Raw genomic sequence first — 27,325 nt, 5'->3', positions numbered from 1 at the left:
GGGTTGCATACTGTTCACCTATCGACATTTCTTCATATTAATCGATGGTCGCGATGGCCGATGGTGGTGAGTTCAAGAATGTAAATGGGAGAGAGAAAGAGAGAGAGATAGTCAGTGGGGAGTATGTATGTCTTGTGTGGGTAGTTTGGTTTGTTTTGTTTTTTAGCTTTGAAGAAGCGTACGACTTTCAAAGTGTGGAAGAATAACCTTACATTTTGGATTGGCTGAGAAACCAAATGCCCGGACATGCCTAAGAATCCACACGAGCAGGATCACGATTATTACATAGAGGACTTCGATCCAGCTGATTTGGTGGAGGAAGTATATGACTATGAATATGAAATAATACAGGACATTGCGACGGTGGAAACCAAGACAGAGGCAGAAACAGAGCCAAAGGCAACTGTTGCTGGTGAGTGACTACCCAACTACTCCACTCCCCATATGTGCAGGCTTTTCAAGCCAACCTGTTTTATTTTGTTTCCTCAGCTAAACGCCGACTGGCAAAAAAACCGCCTCCATATATCTGTCAAGAATGTAACAAATCGTTTTCGGTAAATAGCCGCCTGGTCGAACATATGCGCGTCCACACGGGTGAGCGACCTTTTCAATGTCCTCAATGTCCAGCCCGATTCGCCCAACGTTCCAATTGGAGCACGCACATACGTCACACACATAACAAGGAGGCTCCTTATAAGTGTTCCGAATGCAATCGTTGTTATGTCCGACGTCGCCTGCTCGATCAGCATGTGAAGACAGTTCATAGGCATTTGCGTGATCTGCGTTGCCAAGTGTGTGAGGCCACCTTTAGTCATCCTGTTAACTACAAGAAGCACATGCTCACGCATACCGGAGAGAAGGCCTATTCCTGTGAAGTTTGTAACAAGCAGTTTTGTCGTGCGGAGAATCGGGATATACATCGTTTCCTTCATAGCAACAGCAAGCCCTATGTCTGCACTGTATGCCATGCGGGATACATGAGGAAGCAGCACCTGATGCAACACATCCAGGCCACACAGCACGAGAATGACACAATCGTGAGACAAAAGCCATTCTGTTCTGTCATGAAGCAACACAAAAATGAGATGGTTGAAATGATAGAAGAAGAAGAAGTGGATGACGTCGAGTATATTTCAGACTTGGAGCAGCAGCAAAACGAGAAAATTGAAATGGCAGATGAAGAAGAGGAGGACGTCGAGTACATTATAGAATTTGAGCCGGAGAAAGACGAGGAAACTGAAATGACAGAAAAAGACGAAAACGTCGAGTACATTCTACACTTGGAGAATCAGCAGAAAAACGTGAAAACTGAAATGGCAGGAATAGAAGAAAACGTCGAGTATATTTCAAACTTTGACTAATTTAGTTGGGCCGGAAATAAACCTCAATTTTCAAATGCTTTTCCAATGGAGTTCAATAACAATTCAATGAAGTTCTGATACAGATATATTTTTCAACACACCCACGAAGTCATAATATTAATTTTTAGTTTATTAATGAAGATACAGATATATTTTTCAACCCTCCCATGAAGTCATAATATTAATTTTTTGTTTATTGTATTGAAAAAACATAAAAGTTATAATCGCTTTGGCAAATGAAAAGTGAACGGATCCATATGAAATATTGCAGAATGGATAAAATGCAAATTATTAATGTGAAATAAATGGAGAATTTGACTTACACATTGTGCTTGTAAATTTGTGTGTTGGTGTTGGTGTTGGGCATAATTTTTTGTAAATAATGTTAAGAAAAAAATACACAAATCACCTGTGAGCCAATTAGCGAGGGAAGTTTGCAGACTTAATGCATTCAACAACATTGTTTGGCCAGTGGCAGATCGTATATTCAGAGATTCATAATCGTTGGAATCACTCATTTCCAAAAGAAATCAAAGTAAAGTTACAATCCTTAATCTGTATATAATCTTAATTTTTATCTATATGAAAAACAGAATGTTAAAGCAACATGATCATCATTTTACTTGATCGCAAAATGAGCAACTCTCTTTGGTTAGCTATTGAACATGTTCACTAAAAAACAACAGACTCACCTGTTGGAATTGTTCATTCATTTACTTGTCAAGTTGCTTCTCCCCAATCGGTTCCCATATCCGCAAAAAAACGATCAATGAATCGCCGGCTATATAAAATATATATTCTATTAACACACTTCACAATGAATTTATGTAAACATCAAAGTCAATGAACAACTGAAGAATTGGACAAGAAATTAAAAAAGTGAGTCCCACAACTAGTTTATCATATTAAACCTTTTAGCCCAAAACAATCTGAACTATCAGGTTTAAGGTTTCCGTACCGGATTAGGGTACAGATTACAGCACTCAGAACCCCTAAAAATAAGTGGTAACAGATCATTTTCCAATCTAAAAGGTACAACATGTATGAATATCGGTCAAAAACAATTCACAAAATATGACAGATTTTTTTAGAATGTATTTACTCCGATTTCTAGCCGGATTTTAAAAGTTTTAAAATTTACAAACTGGCATTTAAAAATGGAATATTTGAAAAACTAATTTCAATCCGACTTAAGAATGTCATGATGAATTTTTGATAAAGGTTTTAAAGTTAACTTTCAACTACATAAACGAAATTTAAAAATCGGTCGAAAATTGAATCACAAAGTTAGGGTTATTTGAGAATATTTGAGATTTTTGAAAATATTGTTTGGTGTTTCCAACTATTTTTCTCAGACTGTGTTTAAGTCAATTTCTAACCTAATTCTAATTAATCCGCAATTTGTCATATTTTTGAAATAATATTGTAAATATTTGAATAATTGACATGAGATTTGAATGTAGATAGAAAAACAATATTCTAACTTAAAATTCTAATTTAAATTTTAAGGCATTGGTTATCGGTTAAAATTTTGCTAAGTTAAGAGTTTTTAAGAATTATTCAAGTTAAATTTTTCAGAATTGTTTTTTGGTAAATGGGACCACTCAAGACACGGATATATGGAACTGCTAAATGGTTATGGGTAATTTAGGGGTAAAAAAGAACCATGACGATGACCGAAGGTGGTTTCTGGTGGTACATACAGTAGACTCTGGTTATAGCGACGCTCAAGGGACCGAAGATTTCGATGTCGTTATATACGAAATACGTTTTAATCGGAAGGAGCCGACCAAATCTATTCAGAACATCTTCAGGCCTCCAAACCACTACAACGATGTCTCGTCGTCACTGTCCTGACCAATGTTAACAATGTTGTCCTCGGAAGGTTCTCCACAAATCGCCACACTATATCTTCCGATTCTTCCTTTGAAATAGGTAGCTAATATTTGAAAACTATTCCATCAAACTTCATAAGCTGACCTCGCTGTAGGGAAACTGAAAGCATTTTTTATGTGTTGGTGGTGTTGCTGTTGCTGTGGATGGTGGCATGTAAAAAGTAAAGTTCAGGTGCAAAAACAATATCACAAATTTACACCGAACATGGTCGTAGTCCGACTTGCATCAGAGAGGAAAGATTTCGAGATATTTTTGATGTGGAATGAACGTGCCCTCATTTATAAAAAACAACACACACGAATGGGGGTCAACTAACGCCCATGGGTCTGCATCGATCCGTCGATCGATCAGCGGACTGGGCAGGGCAGAGACCAATTCGGTATGGAGCATTCCCTCATTCATGCATTCATTCATTCATTCAACCTGTCATATAATATAAAAATTATTGATGGCATTCATACATAAATCCCTCGCCATGCTATACCTACTTATGTATCTACATTCATATACATATAAGTAGTATATAGTATAAAGAAAATTATCTAATTTATTGTTCATTTCGGTTTCCTTTGTTGTTGCCTGTTGATTTGTGCCCCAATGAACTTGTTGACACAATTTTTCAAAATAAAGAGAAAGAAATGAAAATTTGTTTAGTTTTGTCTCATTTCGTATGAGGCAATCGCCTTCAGTTTCGACGTAACAGTGGGCCAAATCTTTGAACCCGTCTGTTTTAAGACCCCCGATGGGCTGAACAATGGGACAATGAAGAGAATCTTTTATTTCTGTGGTCTAGACTCAAGATAAAAGATTTTAGTCTAGTTTCCGCTTTAATTTCTTAAGGCTAAGGTTAATTACATTCCCTATGTGAATTAATGGCAGTTAATGGGTAGGGGGCGAGTTAGGGGTGGGGGGATTAACATTAGGTGCATTGACCCGCAACAAAATATCCACTGACTAACCAACAACAATAACAACTAACAACTGGTCATCGGTTGGCCAAGTCAATTCGTTTTAATATTTTGCACGCATCAACTGAACTTGTCATCCTTTCACTTTCATTTCGAAGTCTCCCTCTGCCCTCTCTCTTTATCTCTCTTTCCCTCTCTCTCTCTCTCTCTCTCTCTCACTATCTGACTCCAATCGAATGTGGGTCAACGATTTAAGGATCAACGTCCATTGCATAAGATCCCAATGATGGTTATAATGGAGGTAATAATGGTGTCGGTTATGGCGATTGACTTGTTGATTAATTTGATCAATGATCGCTCTACAGCCAACACTTCATCCATCATCAAGCGAATGGTTTTTGTTGGGGGTCGGACAAAGTTTTAAAGACATTTTTCGAGATTTTCAGAGACAGCAAAAATGAAGGATTAACATTTCCTTAATAAAAAAAAAAAAACACTCCCCAACAATCGCAAAAACATTAAAGAGATAAAAAATCGAAAGACCCATTGATTGAAAACGAATAAATACGATTTTCAAAAGTCTTTTTTTTTTTTTTAGCCAAGCCTTTAAAGTATAATAAAAGAATTCTAGAAAAGGATTTTTAGTTCTTTTTATACTCTACAAGGATTTTTACAAGTTTTTCGTAAATTTCACTCAAAGAAAACATATTGAAGAATATGGTCCAGAAACAGAATTTATATAATTTTTAAATAAGCTACTGAAAGCAAGTTTTGAATTGATATGATTTTTTAAAGAATGTTGGAAACTCAACTCGAATAAAGAAAGTTTAATGACCAGGTAACTAAAGGAAAGTTAGACTCAAAAGAAATATTGGAATTTTACTGAAATTATGGATCCTTAAGATGGTCTCAGGGAACTAAAGGTAAGTATTTAAGAGATAGAATAAGAATTACTTCAAAAATGTTGGGAAATTTAAGAATAAACTGTTTTCAAAATATAGTTTGGAGTAGTTTTCAATTCAGATGCTGAGATGGATAAAGAGTATCTTGAAGTTCTGTAACCAAATTGGATATCTAAATGTTATTCCATTGTGAGCTCCACACTTGGAATCTCACATAAAAAAGTAAGTCCACAGATAGATAGAGACCTTTAGTATCTACCTAATTGGTAATCAAGCAGCGTGGTTATAGTTTTCTGCTTCGACCTGCTCCAAATGCCAAAAAGAAATCAAACAAAATTCACAGAGTCAGATGGGGAAAGGGCGAAAGGGAGGGATGGAGGGAAAGAGAATGAAATAAAAAGCGAAATCCGCCTACAACAGAAAATCAAAAATCGTAACAACTTGTGAATGTTAAAAAAGATCCGAAAATAAAACTGGAACTTGGCCAGGCAGACAGGAGGAAAGTAAGTAATGAACTCCACTTTCCGAATTTCTAATGGAAATTAACATTTTTATTTTCAATTTATTGCAATAAGAAAAAAAAAGGCGAGCAAATTTACTTAACTAAATTAAATTTTTAAATACAATATGTGGTTAGATATATATATATTAACAGTTAAATCTAGAGTCAATGAGTTTTAGTGATAGCCATGTGTGGGCGTGGCTGGTGGCAGATATGTGGCCTCTGGTTCGAAAATGGGTGTGGCCGAATCGCCCGATTGGCCAGGAGCACCATAAAGTGGAGCAGGTTGCGGCTGGCTATAGTCATAGCCCAAAGATGTGGGCGTAGCATAATCATAGCCGGATATGGAGTTTGAACTGGAACTGGAAATGGAGCTACCCTCATGTTTGGCACCCAAAAAGGCGCTTGGCTTAAATGGAGCCTTGCTCAACTCCTGATGATGGCCCAAGGCCAGAGGCAGCTGCAGTGGCAGCGGATGCTGCTGCGGATGCGAATATGCATGGATGTCGGTGTTGAGAGCATGAGGCTTGCTCGCCGTATAGGTGAAGTGGCCTAAACCCTTGTGGCCCAGGGCATAGGCGGGTGTCTGATGCGAGTCCGTGTGCAGGGAATGGCTGGGCAATTCGGCATCCAAGTCCTGTTCGGGCAGCGATTCATCGTAGTGCGCCGACGATGGCTGATGCTCGTAGCCGGGCAGCAAAGGCACACCATAGCTGGTGGTCAGGGTTGGTATCTTGCCAAAGGGTATGGATGGTGGCTCATAGCTATAACCGGATGCTGATGACCCAGACGACACGGAAGAGACTGCATTGGCGGAGCCAGAGCCAGAGTGATGCTCATCTGACCCTGCAATGGCTGCCAATTGGTGCTCCAAACTGGAGCTATGACCCAAACTCAAGCGTCCTGGGGCACCGTAGGATGTGGGCCTCGAATGATAACCCTGATGCGAGGCGGCATAGTAATCAGCTGTGGGCGTGGCTAGCAAATAAGTGCCAGATCCGGGCAATTTGTGGGCACTGCTTAAGAGATGAACGTACGAACCGCCGCCGCCGCCGCCGCCTCCACTCGAGTGGGGAGCTGCATATTTATAGCCTTGGCCATGACCATGGCCATGACCAAAGCTAGCATAGCTACTACCACCACTACCGCCGCTGGTCTGAACAATATAAGTCTCCACTTTCGGATGATGGGGCAAAGATGAGGAATGATGCTGCTGCTGCTGCGGTTGATGGTGGTGATGATGATGTTGATGTGGATAGTGTGGACGTGTTTGTTGATAGCTAACCGCATCCAGGTGATGTCCAAAATCATAGCCATTGCTGGAGCCCAAGCCCAAGGCATAATCGTAGCCATGACCTATGCCATGCGAACTGGAACTAGGTGGCAAATATTTATGAGATGGTCCATGATACAGGCCACTGCCGAAGCTAAGCCCAGCATCCCTTTTCAGTTTAGTTCCTGCGCCAGCTGCTGCTCCTGCAGCTGCTGCTGAAGATGTTGCTGAAGGGGAAGCTGCTGGGGAAGATGCTGCTGCTGCTGCCGCTGCCGCATAGCCCAAGAGCCACAATATTGGCATTAACTTGATTCTCATTTTCACACTTCACCGAGAAAAAAAATTGGCAAAAAAAATATATCTAAACTAATAATATTGAGGAAATCTTAAGGGGCACAAGGAAAAACCGTTTCGTCTATTGTCTATTTTCGATTTCGAGCTGCTGCTGCTGTCGTTGTTGTTGTCGAGCTTCAAAAGTAGCCACCGCAATGTGGACGACCTCCGAGATGGCCAACCCTTTTATATGTGCGCCAAAAACCCAAACGCCCGAAACACTCGTCATCATCCATCGTTTTTGGTGGAGTCGTCGTTGGAGTCGGCGCCGTCGTCGCCGTTGCCGTCGCAGTTGACGCAACCATGCGAAAAACGCCAAGTCAACGCATTTAACAGTAAGTAAGACGCTGCCGCCGCCGCCGCTGCAGCTGCTGCTGCCAAAGCGGCAACGCCTCTGCCACCCCCCTCTCTGCGACCGCTTTGATCACCCCCTCCCTTTCTACCTATGTACCTACCTTCCAACCACTCACTCACTCACTCATAAGTTTTGCATATCAAGCCAAACGGTTTTCGGTTTCGGTTTCGGTTCGGCTCTGCTCTGCTCTGTCGCTAGCTTTTGATGTACCTTTTACTCTCACTCTCGTTTAACGGTCGCCACAGTGGGGCAAACTCGATGGGCTTGAGAGTTCAATGGGCCTTGGTATCAATTAAGTTTAAAACTTCTTCTTTATCAATCGACTTGAAGTTTGCTGAGGTTTTTAAAATTAATTTTCTTAATATTTTGTTAAATTAGATAGAAAAAATATCATCCTAGTTGATGATGTAACAACAACCAAAACTGCCAAAATGACCTAATTTAAAATCAAATATTAAAAGTTTTGTGGGAATTTAAAACTTAAATTTATATTGAAGTACTATTTTATTTATACTACATAAAAAAATATAGTTGATTAGCCGTCGAAATAGATATTTTATATAAATATAGGAAAGGATCGAATTGGTTCAACTGATTAGCATGAAAGTTTGGAACTTACTAAGTTGAGTTATAAAATGAAGACCAAAGTTACTTTGTGGGGCTCTGATCAATGCAATATTGATTTATTGTTCATTTCTTTACCATGATACCCTCTAAACTAAATAGAACAATTATTCATTCTAAAATTAAAAAAAAAAAAAATTAAAAACTCTTAACTTTGCTGCACTTCAACCGATTTGAAAGAAAGATATATCTATGTAATGTTGATGCTTTTTAGATAGGAATATAAAATCACGATAATTATTAAATCCTTTTTTTAAATCTCAATGAGCAGCAAATTATATCAATAAGTCTTAAATTCAAAAGGCTCTAATTAAGTCAATTTTTTGAGTATTTGAAAACTATGTCTCTCAAACTATTTTAAAGTTCTCATGATTTCTTTCAATCCGTATGAAACTTTTGTCTATTTGATTATGGTTTTATCTTTCAAAAGTCTGATTAATTGTTATACACTGCCGCTCAACTGAATAGGTACAAAGATTATTTCTAGCACTATGACTTCAATCTCAGTATGTATAGCTTTTCAATATCAATTAGAAAATGGACGAAAAACAAGGCAGATTGACCATAAAATTCTAAAAACCGTAATCATTAAAAATCTGTAGATATGGAAACTTTTGATCGGTTTTCATTTACCTAATGTTCCTTACTTTTACACTAGAAGATGATCTTCTAAAAAAAATTATACAAATATCTATAATTATTCCAATTTGAACTCTTTTTATACTTTTTTGTCACTTCTTTAATCTAGAAGGATAAGCATAAGATAAAGTTAAGAAGCTTTAGCCTAGATTCTTCCTTAAGAATATTTCAGAGCCATTTCTTATCTAAACTGTTTATAGGACTTGCAAGATATATGTATATGTACGTAAAACGTTGGCCATTTTTTGAAGACCTTTGCCACACTGTGACTAGTTTTGTGGTGTCTGTTTCTGTTTCTGTTTCTGACTTACCTTACCTTACCTTGCCCAGCTGAACTCAAGTTCAAGTGATACTTCTCCATATCGCATGTCTGCACTCACGCATTTCCCCCTTTGCGATACACACAAAAAAAAAAAAAAAAAAAAGAAATAAAAAAAACGAAACCTCAAAAACCGCTCGCTTCCAATACAAAGTCAATTTTGGTTTATGCGTAAATTGCATTTAATTTCAACTAACAGGTTCGATTCGGATGTGTCATGATGATCATCATCATCACGATGATCATGTTCATAATGTTGATGGCAGTTTTGTCAGCTGCCCCAACAACAACAAAGTTGGCAATTTCTTTAGCTACTGGTTATATTTGAATTCACTTTGAATCGGTTTATGCATCACTTTCTTAGGCCCTTTTTGGTGTGGGGAAAAATCGTCAAATCATTCAATTTGGATTGAGAAAGAGAAATAAATGAATTCGAAAAGTGAATTCACGTGCCTTTAATTAGTATTGAGGAATTTGGTAATTGCATTTCACTGGATTCTGTTAGTTCAATTCGAAAATCGAACCACAGTTAAGATAGAGCAAACTGTCTTTACTGTCTTTTGAACAAGAATCTATAAACAAATCATTTATACGACACGTTTCGCTTGCCAATTTTGGAGGGCAGAGATTCAGATATTCAGCAAAATCTGAAATGACTCTGAATTTAATTTCCATCAATTGGTTTTTGCGTTTAGTAGGGTCATTTAGCTAGTCATTCACACACTTTAACCGTTTCTTTATTGTTGTTGTTGTTGTCGTTGTTGCCTTTTTCTTTTCATCTTCTCATTGGAGGCTTTTAGTTGATGTAATTGGCCGGGCCACTTGCCGTGCCATTGTGTTAAAACCTTAAAAACTGAAAAGCTGAAAAACTCGGAACTCCAAAGAAATTGTTTTTTATTTTTCGCTTCTTTTTGTTGCGTAATCCATAGCCAAGGTCACGAGACAGACAGATATACATAAATACATTAACATTTGTATGTACAATAATTTCGCCGATTCGCCAACTTGTGCGTCTTAATTTGAGCCATTCGAAAGTAAGTCTAGTTTTTGTTGGTTGGCTGGCTGGCTGGCTGGATAGGTGGATAGCTGGATAGATGGATGGATGAATGTAGGTGTACCTGGGGGCCAACATAATTTATGGTAAAAGTTGCTGCTGTGAGATTGTGGGTTGAAATCTTTTAAGCAATCGTTTTGATACTCTATATTTTTGGACAAAGAAATGTTTAATTTAGTCGTTGACTTACACTATTACGTTGGATTAACTTTAAAAGAGGTCGAAACAATCAACAATCTTTCGAATAATAAATCTATTTATTATTCATTTCCTTAAACTAATTGTAAGTGTTGAAGATCGTTCGGTGATCTTTCTTAATTTCTTACTAAATTATATAGATAACTGGGTGACATATAGACAAAATGTGTCTGAAGATGATTGCTTTGTGGAGTCCCAGTAGGCTCTACTTCTTGTACAGGTTTCTGGCCAGGTGCATGAAACGGTGGCTCTCGCCCAATTTCATTATTTACATCATTTCGATCATCACTGTCGTCGGCATCATCATCATCATCGGTATAGCCGACAAATGGAGATGGTCGAAAGGGTAATGTAAAGTGATTCTGAAGCGGTGTTGGACTACTAAGAGTGGCATGAGTAGGCTGTGGCATGAATAGACCCAACTCCTGATGAACTGGCACTGGCACTACTGCCTGTTGATGGTTGTTCGAGGGAAAGGTCTGTGGTCCCCTGTAGCCGGGACTCAATTGGGATAGATTTGGTGTTGTGGCTGCTGTTGCTGCTGTTGGTGTTGGCACTATCAATGGGCGCCAGGGCATAGCATATAGCCATGGCATATAGGTCTGATAGTAATAGCCCGGGGCTGATCTCTGTTCCTCCTCCTGTTGCTGTTGTTGAGCCTTTCCAGTGCCTGTGAGAAGGAGCATCAGCAGCATCACTTCAATTGCCATCATCATCTTTCACTCGCGTTTATGTGTGATCTGAGTGGTGACATTGCCTTTACCATGTCTTTTATAAACAAACATTGAACTCGACAATGGATGTTATACGATATCTAGCCATATATTGAGTTGCTGCAGTTAGTTGGCATTGTAAGGTGATATGCCAGCTTCCGATTTTTCCATTGCATAATCTTCTATTGAATCACAATATCAGAAGATCAATCAAATCTCTCTCTCCCTCTCTCTGCTTAATCTTTCAAAAATTAACAATCGATGTTGCAACCAAAAATGAGGAGCAAAATTGCAACAATTTGCAGTTTAAGAGTTCAACTATCCATGTAACTGACTAACTGACTGACGCCCTTCGCTGCTGTTAGCTATCGTAAAATTTTCCAGTTGAAAAATTTCCTAGACTTACACAAAACTTAAGCTGCTTCATCAAAAGTGGCACAAGAGTCATCTGAGTATGCGGAAAATACCCTAAAGTACTTAGAAAAATCATGATCTTGAACTATATCAGAAAGTCTAAGCCAAAGATCAATAAACTTAATTAATAAACTTTGTTTAAATGAATATACATTTTGATTCTTAGAAGAAAATGAATAAGTTGAATAATTTCAAACATTCCAACAATTGAATTCGAATGAGTTCAAATGAATTTATGGATTTATGAAATGAAGTTTAAATGAATTGAGATGAATTTGAATAAATTTCAACAAACAAAAATTTGATTGAGATTAAAGGAAGTTTAAATTAAACATATTAATATAAAAGTATATAAAGAATAAAAAAGAATTTAAATAAATTTAGATGAATTTCTATGTAATTAATATTTTTAAGTTAATCTGAAGTTTAAAGGCTGAATTCAGATGAATTAACTCGAGTTTAAATGAATTTTGAATGAGTTTGAATAAACTAGAATGAATTTTGAATAAATTTGAATAAATTTAAACAAATCTAGATGAATGTAAACAAATTTTTTAAAAATTAAATGGAATATGAATATAGTAAAACAAAATCTAAAGGAATTTGTTTAATTTCAAATCAATTAGAATGAATCTAGATGAATATAAAAGAATTTGAACAAATTCATATGATTAAAGATTGAATTGAGCATTTTAAGTTAATAAAAATGAATTTAAAATATGAATCCAGATGAATTAAAAAAAAAATAAAGTTAGGCCAATTCAAATGAATTTGAATAAATTCGAATGAATTTCGAAAGAATTCCCTAATAAATGAATTGGAATATTTTTGCAAATAGAGTTCAATGAACTCAGATGAATGTTTTTAGTGAATATAAATAATATATCGAGAGTTCTTCTTAAAATTTATATAGAATTTAAATGAATCGATATAAATTTGAATGAATTCAACTGAATAAAGATTCGAATGAATACGAAGGCAAAAAAATTATAGCCTCGAATATAGAAAAAGTGAAGATTTTAAAATATTATTGCTTCTTCTATGAAAAGATAATGCAAGTTCAATGTAGCTTTCTCATTCCCTCTCTCTCTCTCTCTCTCTCTCTCTCTCTCTCTCTCTCTCTCTCTCTCTCTCTCTCTCTCTCTCTCTTGTTACCTTCAAGTTTATCCTTTTTTCATCGGTTTGAATACATTTTGTAAATAGTTTCACATTCCAAACTCATGATCTAACTCGAAATGACATGACCCAACTACACTTCCGTTTCAGAACTTTAAGCCAAACTAATTATCTAATTTAAATTTGAGGTAATTTGTTAAGAAACAAAAGAAGAAGAAACACAAAACAGAAATTTACATAAATTCAATTTTAAGTGTCAGAGATTAAATTTAATTAAAGTTAAGTTTGTGTTTTTTGTATACATACATATATCTACTATATAGTAAATATTTAATCATAATTTTGCGGTGCCTTCCGTTTCGGAGACGAAGACGAAGACAGAGACTGAGAAAGAGACAGAGACATGGGCATGGGCATGGGCATGGGCATGGGCATGTGGACGTGTCTGAAGCAACATTTATAAAGTGAAGGTAAAATAAATAAAATCAAGAGCAACACAGACACAACAACAACAACAACAATACAAAATAAATGAAATGATAACATTAAGCCAAAAGCCAAAGACTTGTTGCTGCTGCATTTTGTTGAAACTTTCATTGCAGCTGCAGGAAGCCAAAAACCAGCAGAGCAATTGCAGTTATAACAGTTTTGTTTTTCCCCCTCTTTTTTAATATTTATGTTTCAGTTTTGATCAAGTCATCAAAATTGAAATCTTATTTTAAGCAATGAGGAACTGTTTTTCCCATAGAATGCATTTAAATGGAAAGATCAGCCATGGATGGTTGGATGTATGGATGGATGGATCTTGCCAAAAGACAAAAGAAAATTGTTTCTATAAGGGAAATGCAAGTTTTATTTATTTATATGTAATATATACAATAAAATCTGGAATTTGTCATGTTAAAACTTCTTTGTTTGAATTTCAAATTCAACTTTTTCTATTCACAAAAGTATTGGAAATTCGACCAAGATGTTTGTAAATTATTCTTTAAACATAATTTAAATTAAATATATAAAAAAAAAATAGAAGAGCAAAAAAAAAAGAATGAAACCTATGTGTCCAAGTCGTGGTTAATTTCAATAGTAGGGAGGCTGAAATTGACGATTTGGTTCATTGGCATGAGAATGGGCCGATTGACTGGCCACCCAGCCATGTTGGGTGTGCTGTGTGGGAGGCAACTCATAGGATTGGGACTGCATTTGCAAAAAGTTATGACTGTGGCCATGTCCAGTCGAGGATTGGCCGTGCTGCTGCTCGTGGTGGTTGTTGCCGGGCCTGAAGGGGGCCGATGGTGATTGAAAGGGTAGAGATTGGGTTAGCAGGCGATTGTCAGCCGCATCGAGGCCAATGAAGCGCTCGTGTTCTGGGTTGCTAGACAAAGTGTAACCTGGAATTTGATTAACGTGATTTGTGGGCCTAGCAAGAGTCTTTTGGCTATTGGCATGAGCGTGAGCCACAGGCAATAAGTCCAAAGATTGCAATGGGTATGAGGCATGCGATGATGATGGCTGCCAACGATCGGATCCCTGGGATCCGTGAATGTTGTTGGATGACAATGGACCACTCCAGTGATTCTCTGGTTGCTGTTGAGATCCATGCTGGCCGTAGGAGGACTCCCAGTTATTCTCTTTCTGCTGCTGATGAGATCCCTGTTGGTGTTGGTGTTGCTGGCCAAAAGATGACTCCCAATAACTTTGCAGCTGTTGTTGTTGTTGCTGACGAGAGCCATGTTGCTGATGTTCCCAAGGATTTTCTGCTTGTTGCTGCTGTTTGTGGGGTCCTTGCTGCTGTTGCTGGTAGGCGGATGAGTCCCAATGACTCTCTGTCTGTTGCGGCAGCTGCTGTTGCTTATGGGGTCCTTGTTGTTGATGTTGATGGGAAGAAGAATCCCAATGATTCTCTGAATGTTGCTGCTTATGGTTTTCATGCTGCAGCTGTTGTTGGCCGTAGGATGACTCGGACTGACGGTTTCCCTGATACTGGGAGAAACCTTGTGGGCGTTGCTGGTGAATCAGATATTCTACCTCTTGCAAGGGATGTGCATGCTGGAAATGTCCTTGCTGCTCTTGACGGTAACCTTGCTGATGCTGTTGCTGTTGCCCCAAAGAAGAAGACTCTTTATGTCCGCTCTGCTGGGGTTGCCAGTGCTCTTGACGATTACCCAGATAGTCTGGTTCCCTCTCTCGCTGCTCCTCATGCACCTGAGGTTGCCAATGTCCAGTTGTGGTTACAGCATCTGTGCTGGGAGCTCCCTCGGCTGGCAAATACTTATGCGAGGGTCCATTATAGCGATAGCCATTTCTATTACCATGGACAACAGCCTGGCCACCAGTGGCCAATGCCAATGTTACCAACAGAAGATACTGCAAAATGAGATCATTATCCATTAATTGTGTCCACAAGGTAAGTAGATTCTCCTACGACTTACACTGAGGGGCCTCATCTTGCTATTGTCGTGTTGCTGCTGTTCGTGTTGCTGCTGTTGCCGCTGACCAAGTCAAAGTGTGAGCAATAATTGTTAATTTTTAGCTAAAGCCAAATACTTTTTATAGCTCCCAACGCACCGACGCAATTACCCATACACCCACACACCCACACACACACACCAGCATACACACACTGTGATGATTCCATAAGGGGGCGAAATAGAGAAAAATGTGCGCGATTTGTGTATGAAATCAAATGTGTTGCTTGTAATCACCCAGTTAAATTATGAATTTATCACGTAATTTATCTGCAAATATGTGACATTTCATCAAAGTTGAAACCTGATGGCTGGCTACCGTCGAGCATCAAGAGCATCGGGGAGCTGTGGAGGTCTAGGTCAACTTTCTGTTCCACTTTTTATTTTCATTTACACTTTTTTTTTGCCCGCATTACACAATCTGCAATCACGTCTTGTACGTAGGTGGTCGAAACAAAAAGCAGCAACAATTTTCCAAATTTCAATTGATGTAAGATCGCTTAACCCAGATAGCATAGGCCTAATTTAAGCTAAAACAAAATATGTTCCATGCAATTAATTGCTTTTCCATGATAGTTCAATACGTTCTAGCCAATTCTGCAACTTTGCATGAAAACAAAAACATTTCTGGCAAAGTTATATGAAAAACTGTTTTCCTTAATGTTCTTTACGCTTCTGATAGAGTTGGCCTAGAAGATTTGATACATAGTAGATGACTTGGAAAGCAATGATGGAGTACAACGAGCTCAGTTTAACAACCTTCAGTTTTGACCACATTCTTAGTCGATCCAATTGCCCAATAGATGCCTCTGAAGAACCCCCAGTAACCGTACAGGAAGGGCAAGGTCTCAATAGAAAAATCTGCTTATCGCTATTTCTGTTTCTATTACTATCTCAATACAACTGCGTTATATGTACATATATCCCAGGTCTAGACAATAGGCGACCTTTATAAAAGCAAACTAGCCCAGTTGAAACTGAAAGCAGATCACACTGGCTCATCATCATTCGCTCTTCTCTACTCCTGGAGTATAAAGTCCTTCTTAAAACCTGAATGTACCAGCAAAATTGAAGCCATATAAAGGATGGATTCAATGATCCTGGGAATGACTACTGAGGCATCATTTTTTATTTAAATTGTTTATTAATTAAATATTTAATAACAAATTAAAGCAAATTTTAACTTTAACCAACTGCAAAGACAAAATTTAAAAATGTAAATAGTTTAGTTTAAAACTTTTAAATGTTGACATTTTTAGCGAATCATGAAACGAAAGCTAAATGGGAGTCAAATTTCCTACTTAAAATTTAATAATAAAAACAACTTATTGAACAGATTAATAGTAACGGCCAATTTTAAATTCAAATTTCATATTTGAATTCCACGTTAGAGTGGCCAGGTTTTAATAGGTTTAACAAATAATTATTGTCAATTGGAAATTTGAATGTTTTTAGTTTATTTCCCTTTATATATTTTATATATATAAATTTAAATTTGTTAAATAATTGTTGTTAAGTGCCTACAACAAAAATATATTATTTAGTTTAACTTATTTTTTTCGTCATTTTAATGCGACGCTAGCTTGACATACCTGTTACTTTAGGTATTGATATCGATATCGATTATCGATAAGTGCGTTTTAAAGTCGCAATAGAAATATAAATAAATCAAAACAAAGGCAACTCATTTCACGTGTGACGAACATTCACAACAACAACAAAAATAAGAATAAGAGAAACAATCACAAGGACCAGGTTTCACTAGACCAGGTGAAACAGAAGATTTCATTCATTCTGACGTGGTTTACATTTTCTTTATGCATATTCCCTTTAGAACAGCGTAAAACGTAATTGCATCAAAGAGAAGGAAATGCCAAGTCATTTAGTGTAATGTCGCACATTGACAACATCTTTATCCAAGTGAGGGCTCGCCTGCAGGCCGAAAACATCAAGCTATGGGAGGAGCCATACTATTCGGAGGAACTCGGTAGCATTGAGGCAGCCATGGAGGTGAGATCCACGATTCTGATTTATGGATCATATTTTCTAATCTTATTTGTTGTTTGCAGGATTTGGCTTTGAACTATGCCCAGATAATGGGACACATTGATGCTTCGCATTTGAAATGTGTTCTCACCGAACTCCAGGACAATGCCTTACGGAAATTGGCATCGAGGCGTGAATTCACTGAAACTGGAGTGGCCACGTTTAAATTGCGTCGTATTGACAATCTTGGTGGCACCACAACCATGTTGGACATTAAGTGTGATCTGAATGCCTTGGGCTTGCAATTGCAGGAGATCATTGCCAAGAAGTTGCAGTTAAGCAACGCCAACTATGTGAAATGCATATCGGGTGGCAAAATCGTCGCCTCCAATGCCACATTGGCTGCTCAGCAGTTGCGCAACAATCAACAGCTGATGGTGATTGTGGGCCAGCAGTCGGGCTCCGACAATCAAAATGGTGCTGCACTTTACGAAAGAATTCAGAAGATTAAGGAAGATGTGTCAGCAATGGTATCATCACAAAATCGAATGATGGAGGTAAAGTTCACTCAAGTATATAATCCAATTCACATCCTGATTGCAGTTTCTTTTAGATGGAAGATCAGGATGGGAATCCTGTGTTTTTGCCGCCCGCTGAGAATCGCGCCCTGCTTATCGGTCTGGGCTACTGTGAGAAGGCGCGTTCAGCCATGCGGCGAGAGGACTATGAGGAGTCATTGCTCTTGCTATTGGAGGCTGATGAACAATTCGCCAATTGCAATTCCAAATTCCTGGAATCAGTTGATAATTATGCTCTGCTCAATCTGGACATTGTCTGGTGTTATCTGTGCCTGAAAAATGTCTCCCAATTGCCGGATGCCGAGAGGCGTCTGAATATCTGTGAGCGTAGTTTTCGTCGCAGTTATGGGGAGAACTTTAATCGTCTGTATGCTCTAAAGGGCCGCTCATGTCCAGAGCGAGCTCTGATTATGCGCTTGCAACTGTTGCAAGGTGTTGTTTTCTTCCATCAGAATCGTCGGGACGAGGCGTATGAGAGATTCGAGTCCGCTGGCAGAATGCTAAGTGAACTGAAGGTCAACGAGGATCAGCTAATGCTGCTGGTGGAGATGGGTTTCGATATGAGTGAATCGCGTTTAGCTTTGCGCTCCTGTTCGGGTGTTGGCAATGTGGAAAGGGCTGTGCAATTCATTCACGAGCGGCGTCAGCAGTTACGCGACGCTCGCAAACAATCCAAGGCGGAGCGTGAGCTGCAACGTCAGCATTTCAAGAAAGACGCCAAAGATATTGACTGGGTCAATCCGCGAAGTGTTTGCACTTTAATTGAGATGGGTTTCACTCGACGACTGGCCACAGAGGCTCTTAAACTTACCAAAAATGATGTACCCAAAGCGGTAAGTGTCCCAACGACACCTCAAATGGCATCGCAGTTATCATTTTGTTTTCTCCTACAAGGTGGAGCTACTCCAAAGCCATTCAGAGGATTTGGAACGTGCCGTTTTTAGTGATAGCAGTCCAAATTTGACTGCCGATTCTGTGCATTTGGCTGCACTGCAGCAACTAGGTTTCGATGAGGCAACCTCATGTGTCGCTTTGGAGAGCGCCAAGAATAATGTGGAAAAAGCCATAGAATATCTGCTGAAGGCCTTTCAAAGCGAGGACGAGCTAAAGAGTTTGGTAAAACGGATCACTCAATTGGCCAAAGGCGATGTAGCCGGTTTGGATGGTCCTTCCACTTCGCAACAAGTTCCACCCCAAGGACCGCTTATCAATGCTGTACTCAGTAAGGCCAAAACTGAACTGGAGGCATACAAGGCATATAAACGATTCAATTCAGATCTGTCCCAATCGGATCAGGACTATTTGGACTTGCCTTTGAATCAGGAAGAGCAGCTTTTAGCCGAGTATCGCAAACTGCTCGAACAGTAATTGTTTTTCTTTTTCTTTATCGTTAAGTGAAGCGATAGTGTCTAAGATAGAAATGTTAAATTATAAATCAATTTCCTTGATTTGGGAAAATAAGAACCTGTTACTGAGAGAAAACTGCAAGCGTGACTTTTTCTATTGTTAATCGGCAGTTTTATAATAATAATTAAGTATCATCACGACGACAACGTTAACGGCAACGACGACTCATCCAGCTGTCTATCAACTTGTTGGCTGTTTGCTTAACTTGGCAAATTCTTGACAAACTTGACAACTGCAAAATGCGATTACGCCGAGTTCGACTCCACTGCAAGCGATTAACTAGTTAGACTCTCTGTTGACTCTTGATCTCAGCTGTAAGGGGTTATTGCAAAAATTGTTAAATATGGTTAGTAGTTACGTCGTTTGACTTGTGTTGTTAATTAACGACCTTGCATCAACGGTTAAGGGCATTGGTATACTATATGAACATATACATACTTACAAATATATAATTGTAACCATATCGAATGGAAAATGAGTATCTTTAAAATGAAACTGACGTAGGAATTTCTTTAATTACACCATTAAACAAAATGTCAACTATTTAAAATCTAAAGACAAAGAGCATAATTTATAATCTACCAAGATTTGAGCCATAGTTACATAATCAGCATCGATCGTCGAGTACACCTTAGATATAGAAAGCGATCCAATATGTTTATCTCTCACTATAACTTATAATACCAAATCAAATATAGTTATATCGCGTTGTTAGATCATTCTTAAATTGACAGTTATTTACATTGGCCTTGAAATAGGTAATTAAAATAATAATTGAACTATTCTACCATCAATTTTTGTCTGCGGTCAATGGAGCATAATTTTGGGGCATGGAGAGACATTAAAGAATATTTTGTGTTAAGAGGGGATCAGCAAGAGATTGAAAACTCTTGATTTTGAGAACAAATTGTCTCACTTTATGGATATTTTGGTTTTGTTAAGTTTGATATAACTTCAACCCCCCAAAAGGTGTTGAATCATAGTACTACCCCTATGAAGATCGACGCCCATGGATGCAACAGTTATGGCTATATGCGTGCCTCGAGTGGGCTGTGCCCAAGGTGTTCCTACCTACCTATGTATGTGTATGTATATATATATTTACAGCTAGAATATCCAGACATTTCGACTTCCTGTCCATATTGGAGTCACACAATAAAATATAATTAAGTGTTTTACTTTTTATCGTTAATTGAAAGTTCATAATACAAAAAAAGATAAATAAAATCTTTTAAAATGGCACACGAGTGAAATGAACTCTAGACCTCCGAGTCACACGTGCATTTTGCTGGGTTTGTTGTTTCAATATTTTGTCTTTTTTTTTTTTGTTTTGTTTTGATTTCCAAAAATCTCAAAACAAGTTCTCGGCGTTGAATTTAAAGTTAAAACAGAAAGGAAGATCGGTCGAAAACGATTTGAAATGACATCAAAAACTTGGACGATTGAAAAAATGAACCAAATAAGGGCTTCAGAAAATTAAAGTTCATTGGAAGTTTTTGTTTGGCCTGTAAAGATAAGTCAATAATTTAAAAAAATCGACTAAAGATTTACAAAGTTACGACTTAAAGGATTTGAAAAAGAAGATCTAGAAATTTAAATTTGCATTTATTTTTTTAAACATTTTTCCCAATTCATCTATTAATTGTTCACTATTAACAATCTTTTGACGTCGCCCCCTCAAGGCTGATCCGGCCCTGCTTGACAGATCAAGATTGTAAGGTAGATTGAATGATCATTTTCTGAAACAGAATATCTTCTCCAAAGTCAAACGGCTTGAGGTTTTAAGTTTCACAATTCACTCCAGGATCATAGGCGTATCTAGGGCTGTAAAATGGGGGAAATTCGTCCCTTAAAGTATGCAAGATGCAATCATTGTTTTCAACATATTTATAACTTTTCGTATGCCTTGCCATTCAAAAAAACTCTATCAACAATGTTTGCTTTCAAGATTGTTATTTACTTACAATCTTTGAATGCGTTAAAATACGCATTCCTGGGCTGCTTATCGCATACTTTAAGGAGCAAATTTCCTCCATTTTACAGCCCTAGATACGCCTATGACTCCAGTGGCGGATTCATAAGTTTTTGAGAATTAGTATATAATGCATAAAGGAGGCGAAATGGAACTTTTACCGACGAATGCCCATACTTTTTTATCTGAGTCAGTAAAAGTTCTGACTACTATGTATATATTTTTTAAAATTGGGAGTAAATCGGCGGTTAAAAATCAGAGGCACAGAGATACATACGATATGATGCACACTCGGTTGCATCGAATTCGTCTGAAATTTGGTATCCTATTCGATATTTTTTCCTTCAAAGCTTGTAACGAGTCAGGCTGGCAATATTTGTAAAGGACAATTCGGAAACGTCAATGTAAATTACAAAACTATTTCAGTCATTTGTGACTTTATTTGGAAAAAGGACCTCAGTGTGATTTTTGCACAAGGGCCTACACGATTTCTAAGCAACTTTAGGGAAACAATTTTCTTGGTGTTGTGTCTTGGCTATATAGTGGCGGATCCTAGCTCATTAAATGGGTGGGATGAATCTGAGTTGTGGTTGATGAACTTCTATTGTTCTTAAATTATATTATTCTCTGACTATGCTAGGCTAATGAAATTAGGCCTGTAATTAGTCAAAATCTTCCAAATTAAGGTATGGGGAACCCATTTTGGTTTAGATAAAAATATGATCCTTTTATAATCTCTAGTTTGCAAACATATCTTCTGTGTCTTCCTTAGCATATTTGACCCAAATAGACCAAATTTATGACCACCTCATGGGTGACAATTCGCTAGGTTTCGGTTTAGTACTTGACCAAATACGGGATAATTGTCGATACTATATTTAGTTGGTTATTTATAATCAGAGCTAACATTTTTCATATCTGTGTGACGTTTTCAATAAGTTTTCAAGTGATCGTAATAAAACAATGTATATTCATTTTTGTTGGATTTTGTGCTTAAAATAATTGTCCTTAATCAATCTCCTTATTTAGAAAATTAGTCTCCTTGCTTGTACATCTCATTCTGCCATTATCTGGACATAATCCTCCACCAAGAAACCTTATATCTAAAATTAATTAGAACCCCAAAGTTTTGTATTGAGAGATTTTGTTAAACAATTCATTTTTGTATACCCCTGCAGAGGGTATTATAAAATTGGTCAGATGTTTGTAACGCTTAAAAGGAGACCTTTCTGATATTTGAGCTACTTACAAACCGGATAAGATAATGTATAAAAATTGTCAGGATTGGACCACTATACGTATGCGTGATCCCTCTGTGTAATGGGCTTGCAAAGGATAAGGGGAAAGGCGAGTATAAGGAAATTGAAAGGGGTAGAGTGAGAGAGCTTGAAAGCTGTGGAACACAAAAAGACTTAAAAGATTTAAAAATATTATTGCCAACGACTGCAAGGGTATATACACTTTGGCATAGCCGGGTCAATTGTGTCTTCGAATAAGTCCATCATAAAGGTTTGGTTGATTTTGATACAAAGTTCGATTATCTAGTTTAGTTCATTGCATTACTCAAACTAAAATCTCATGTAGATTCAGGATCGGTTGCTAGTCCTGTGAGTATTCCTTTAACTGGCATTCACTGTATTTAGTATCCGAAGAAGATAGTAGTATAGTATACGTTAAAAAAGACTAAGAACTAAACTTTAGTAACTTAGTTTTTAATTTGCAAAGTTTCCATTAGGCTAATAATTATAATTAGATGTATTAAGATTTTCTTTGTTATTATAATCATTATCTCTTTGCACTTTTTGCCAACACTAATTTTTGTGATTGAAATCTTTGCTTGTTTTAATAAACAATTTCATAAGTACCAACAAGTTTTGTCCATTTAGTCTGTTTATCTATTTTAGTTGACTATTTGTCCGCCTTTTCTGTGTGTGTGTGTGTGTGTGATGTTTTTTTTAATGACTTTGGCAATTATGCGCAACTGATATGCAACCAAGCGCAACTTTTGGACATTTTTATTATTTCGCTTTTTGGTCAGAATGTTTTCTGGTTCTGGTTCGCATGTTTTGAAGCTTAAGTTAAGTGGCAGAGGGGTTGGGGGGGAATGGGCTTAAAGCGGATTGAATTGGTAAGTCCAACTGTCTAAACATTATATAATTTTGGGTGCTGCCCCAAGACGATCGATGGCTGGTGGTATCTGAAAGGTATCCACTGTGGTATTTCCCTGGAATCAGTTGACAATTGTTTATTGTTTTTAATTAGAAATTCTTTCCTGCGCCAGGCATGCGATAAACAAATGTGTCATAAAGGTTTTAGGTTACTGATAAACGAGAAATTCAATATCTTGAGTGGTTAAACTGACTGAATTGGCACACGAACGCATTTTATTGGTACAGTGCCGGATAAGCCATTCATTAAAACATTTTTGATCACTGAAAAGTTGATCAAATATTTGTTTATTTACCAAATTAGACTCTTGGCAAACTGACCAAGACTAAATATCTTTACTTTTCAAAAGAGCCAAAAAATAAGAAAAAACTTAAAATTATTGCAACCTCCTTAAGGGAGGTTTCTACCTTGGTGAGTTTGCATTTTCTGTAGATACATGTTTCAAGAATGTATCTGCGAATTTTCATGTCAAAACATTAAACATTTCGAAATTTATGGGCTGTTGAATGGAGCGGTGTCAAATGCGCTGAGCTGCAGCTGCAAAACTTTCTTCGGGTATTTCTCAAAACAACGCTGCCGATCACCCTCCATTTGTCAGCTTCCCTCTCCCCTCCATTTCATGGAATGACCAAAAAAAATTGGTATTCCTACAATAAACTTTGACAAACAACTGTACATTTTTTCAGCCTCTTATCTTTTCAACTTTCCCCAACAAAAATTCCCGAAAAAATTGCTGTATTTTGGTCCAACAAGGAAGAAACCTGCCCTAACTTTGTGAAGCTCTAATTTTGTCAGTTTTTGAAATATTTGAAAAATGCATTTCTTTTTATTTTGAAGTTAGAATAATGTATTTTAGTCTACATTTAAGTCTCGCAAACTATATATGCTAAATTGTGTCATGTTCTATCATTCACATTGGAATGTGATATTTAAATTTCCATTATTAATCCGAACAAAGATGTATATTTACGTTTACTACAGGCTCCGCTTAGTCCGTGACTGGAATTGTGTATTTCTATTTATTTTATGATATATTTATTCATGTCCTGGCGACAGGCTATAGGCTATTTAATTTATAAACATTACAAAATACGTATAGCATACATTATCCTGTCAGGAATCCTTGAGTCCACAAAGCTATTTAGTGCAGGATTAGAAAAAGGTTTTGTAAATCTTTCGACTACTTTTAAAGAATCTTTTTAAATCAAGACCTTGATCCCTTATGTATTGAGCTCGCGCATTGAAAGGGAAATATGTATTCTAAAGTATTTTAAAATGGTTTAGTTACTAATATTCACAAATGTTAATGTTGCTATTAGACTCAAAAGAGAATGTAAAGATTGATTATTACATTTATAAACTTATTTATTTCTTTGTATTCGTACCTTAAAACTGATACCAAGGATCTGAGAAGAAGCAGTTAACTATAACCACTAGTTGGCAATTGAGTTTACATTCAACTTTTCCGATTGTTAAAAGTAAATAAAGGCAATAAATCGAGTGAATCTCTTTTGCTTTTCTGTTGTATATAGCTGAATTATGTGACTGTGTGCGTTAATATGACACTATAATCCCGAAGGGATAGGAGACATCTCCTGTGCCAGGGGTCGGCAACCTGCAGTTCCATGGGTGTCAAATTGGTTTAGATCTGGACAAGATAAAATAAAACAAGACTTGAAAAACTGTTTGTATGAGGAATCACCTTGATGAGTCTCTTTTGAGTGATGATTATTTCCACATTTCACATTAAAATACAAAAAAACTACTCAAATGCTCAAAATCTTATTTCTATATACGAAGTACAATAACAAAAAGTAAGGTTATTGGTGTATATAATTTAAAATCTGATAAAAAGAAGATAAGATATCCATTAAGAACAGTTGGGATTAGGATACCATTTTCGCCCTACACAAAAGTCATTTATGATCAAAATAATTGGAAAAAGGATTCGAAAAATGATGCGTGAGCACATATGTACATATATACATATGTATTTTATAAACAGAAATTTTCATAAAATGTGCCAATAGCAAAAACTATGCTCTTTTTAAATTTGTTTAAAAGTATTATTTTCCACATGAAAGAGTTTGAATTTTCTATCTAAACATCCAAGTAAAAAGAAAAGCAGAAACAATAAGGTAATAATGTTATATAGGAATATAAAACCTCATTCATGGAGAAGATAAACTATTATATACATATGAATGAAATAACATAAATTTATGACTATTAAATGAACTTTATGCATTAATGTTAAGTTCATTTAGTACTTGATCCTTTGAACTCATATATTTGCGGACTCCATTGTCCCGAGTGCGAGTGCCTTGACAGACGCTAGTCCTTTTAGATTTCTACTTTAAGGCGATTTAAAGGACTTCTGATACATACCTTACTGGCCGACTCAAAGAAATTTTATGTGATGGCAGATTTCCATATGTACATATTACCCAATTCGGCAACATGTACTATGAACCAAAACAGGTCTACAGTAAGCTCAAAAAGTATAGACATACTTAAAATTTTCAACTTTCAGCCCATGTACATAACTATTGTTTTAATTGTCGGTTAACCAAAATATAAATGCGATAACTTTGTGCAGGCTGCAAACGGTATTTGAGGACAAAGTGAGAGTAAAATTAAAAAGCTTTAATTTCAAAGAAAATTTAATGAATCATTACGAAATTTTTATAAAAAATTTAATGGTTATGCTTATATCTATTATTTTTTTTAAAAAAAATCTCTGTTGACCTTCTCAATCCAGGACCGATAATGATTGCAAGTCTGAACCAAATGATTCTTTATATTCATTTTGACCATAACGGTATTAATTGCCGTCTTCAGAAAAGTAAGAGTAATAGAGGATGTTTTTTGGTTTCAACTACGCTCCATACGTACGTACGTTGTATGTAGTAATCTAGGGTATTAAGGTGCATGTCCTTAAAAACCATGCGCACCCTATCTTTGTTAATTAGACGAAGATCGTTTTCGTCATTTTCATGAATCTGTTCGAAGTTGTATTCAAGAACCTACAAAACAAAGCCCCAAATACAGAACAACAAAGTTATTTATTTATTTATATTCTGAATTGAAACCGTGATTGCAAATTACGGACAATTCTTAAATCTACCTATAGCTACTAGGCCTTAAGCTAAAATTGTGCTAATTAGTTAGAAATATATTTACAGGATACTAGATGTATATGTGTATATGTACAAGGGCTAATTTGTATTGATGAAAGTTAATATTTTGGTAACTTTGAACCAGATGATTTTATAAGATGGGATAGGTTTGCTTCTTGGAGGAACTGTTTAATGGAAAGGACGTTGGAGTTGTTAAGGGAGTCGAGAGGATTAGAGGAAAGATATTTCTTTCTTATTGTATTGTATTTGGTACAATCTATGATTATGTGGAGGACTGTGTTGATTCTGTTGCATTCAGCACACTGTGGTGGAAGTTCTCTCTTAAAGAGAAACTCATGGGTGAGGCGTGTATGTCCAAACCGGAGTCTTTGGAACTTGACGTAGTCGACCCGAATGATGGGGTTTTCTATCTTTATTTGTGAGTCCTTCGCTGTGGTTTGACTTAGGTTGACTGCCCTGTAATGGTCTGATGTTTTTAGCCATACCTCCCTACTGTGTCCTTTGAAAGTACTCTTAATGTAGTTTATTCCATCTTTGTAATTCAAATTGGACTCTAGAAACTAAAGAACAATATACATTTTTGTAAGTATATATACGAAAAGTTTCATATTTTGTCTTCTATAACAGTTTAAAGGACTCGCTTCATGCTTCTTACCAATTTCAACATTTCATGGGAATATCCTTGAAAGTTATTTGTTATCTCCTTTTTAGAGATAAAAGTCGAGGGATTCTAAAGGCTTTTAAGGGCATTAATCGGTCAATCCAAAAACTGCAGGCTCTAGGATTATTGAACTTATAATTCTCTAAATTGTTAGCTTTCAAAATATTTTGCATATAAAATTGTACATATACATATGTAAATGTAAATAATATAAATTTGTAATTGTATGAATGATTATATCATTTTTGTATATGTTCCACATCATTTAACATTGTATTGACATTTAGTTTGGGGTACAAAGTACATTAAGACGAGAGAAATTATTGCTAGAATAGAGATT

General features: G+C 36.8%; 5 protein-coding genes across 6 annotated transcripts; 2 read left to right on the top strand and 3 right to left on the bottom strand.

The window, feature by feature from the left end:
• The first annotated feature begins 121 nt into the window (after positions 1-121).
• Positions 122-1,685, top strand: LOC137583377 (zinc finger protein OZF). The gene is made up of 2 exons (XM_068298352.1): positions 122-412; positions 490-1,685. The coding sequence occupies exons 1-2, from the start codon at positions 247-249 to the stop codon at positions 1,359-1,361; spliced, it is 1,038 nt and encodes a 345-aa protein (XP_068154453.1). The 5' UTR covers positions 122-246; the 3' UTR covers positions 1,362-1,685.
• Positions 1,686-5,609: 3,924 nt separating this feature from the next.
• LOC137583420 (protein lozenge) lies at positions 5,610-7,359 on the bottom strand. The gene has a single exon (XM_068298443.1). The coding sequence runs from the start codon at positions 7,158-7,160 to the stop codon at positions 5,745-5,747; it is 1,416 nt and encodes a 471-aa protein (XP_068154544.1). The 5' UTR covers positions 7,161-7,359; the 3' UTR covers positions 5,610-5,744.
• Positions 7,360-10,126: 2,767 nt separating this feature from the next.
• On the bottom strand, positions 10,127-11,080 carry LOC137583659 (uncharacterized). Its single transcript, XM_068298749.1, has 2 exons — positions 10,637-11,080; positions 10,127-10,198 (listed from the first exon to the last, which is right to left on the bottom strand). Exons 1-2 carry the CDS (start codon positions 11,078-11,080, stop codon positions 10,127-10,129), a joined length of 516 nt encoding a protein of 171 aa, XP_068154850.1.
• Positions 11,081-13,433: 2,353 nt separating this feature from the next.
• LOC137583375 (probable basic-leucine zipper transcription factor Q) lies at positions 13,434-15,119 on the bottom strand. Its single transcript, XM_068298349.1, has 2 exons — positions 15,037-15,119; positions 13,434-14,971 (listed from the first exon to the last, which is right to left on the bottom strand). The coding sequence occupies exons 1-2, from the start codon at positions 15,049-15,051 to the stop codon at positions 13,685-13,687; spliced, it is 1,302 nt and encodes a 433-aa protein (XP_068154450.1). The 5' UTR covers positions 15,052-15,119; the 3' UTR covers positions 13,434-13,684.
• A 1,580-nt stretch (positions 15,120-16,699) lies between these two features.
• LOC137583385 (NEDD8 ultimate buster 1) lies at positions 16,700-19,118 on the top strand. 2 transcript variants are annotated; one of them, XM_068298365.1, is made up of 5 exons: positions 16,700-16,842; positions 16,907-17,082; positions 17,142-17,615; positions 17,672-18,469; positions 18,531-19,118. In XM_068298365.1, the coding sequence occupies exons 2-5, from the start codon at positions 16,963-16,965 to the stop codon at positions 19,002-19,004; spliced, it is 1,866 nt and encodes a 621-aa protein (XP_068154466.1). In that variant the 5' UTR covers positions 16,700-16,842; positions 16,907-16,962; the 3' UTR covers positions 19,005-19,118. The 2 variants fall into 2 exon arrangements, with proteins under 2 accessions (XP_068154466.1, XP_068154468.1); XM_068298367.1 differs by having other exon boundaries at positions 16,716-16,842; positions 16,912-17,082.
• The last annotated feature ends 8,207 nt before the right edge of the window (positions 19,119-27,325 follow it).

The sequence above is a fragment of the Drosophila tropicalis genome, unplaced genomic scaffold, assembly GCF_018151085.1.
Source record: "Drosophila tropicalis isolate 14030-0801.00 unplaced genomic scaffold, ASM1815108v1 contig_867, whole genome shotgun sequence".
In the NCBI taxonomy this organism is placed as follows: Eukaryota; Metazoa; Arthropoda; class Insecta; order Diptera; family Drosophilidae; genus Drosophila; species Drosophila tropicalis.
Note: the sequence above shows the minus strand (reverse complement) of the source record. Positions and strands in the feature narration are given on the sequence as shown.

Excerpts from the sequence above, each read along its gene's own strand:
- LOC137583377 (XM_068298352.1), top strand. The coding sequence starts at position 247 with ATGCCTAAGAATCCACACGAGCAGGATCACGATTATTACATAGAGGAC. Across the intron at positions 413-489 it reads GCCAAAGGCAACTGTTGCTG|CTAAACGCCGACTGGCAAAA; the intron begins GTGAGTGACTAC and ends TTGTTTCCTCAG.
- LOC137583420 (XM_068298443.1), bottom strand. The coding sequence starts at position 7,160 with ATGAGAATCAAGTTAATGCCAATATTGTGGCTCTTGGGCTATGCGGCA.
- LOC137583659 (XM_068298749.1), bottom strand. The coding sequence starts at position 11,080 with ATGATGATGGCAATTGAAGTGATGCTGCTGATGCTCCTTCTCACAGGC. Across the intron at positions 10,199-10,636 it reads ACAGTGATGATCGAAATGAT|CTATCCACCTATCCAGCCAG; the intron begins GTAAATAATGAA and ends CCATCTATCCAG.
- LOC137583385 (XM_068298365.1), top strand. The coding sequence starts at position 16,963 with ATGTCGCACATTGACAACATCTTTATCCAAGTGAGGGCTCGCCTGCAG. Across the intron at positions 17,083-17,141 it reads GCATTGAGGCAGCCATGGAG|GATTTGGCTTTGAACTATGC; the intron begins GTGAGATCCACG and ends TGTTGTTTGCAG. Across the intron at positions 18,470-18,530 it reads AAAATGATGTACCCAAAGCG|GTGGAGCTACTCCAAAGCCA; the intron begins GTAAGTGTCCCA and ends TTCTCCTACAAG.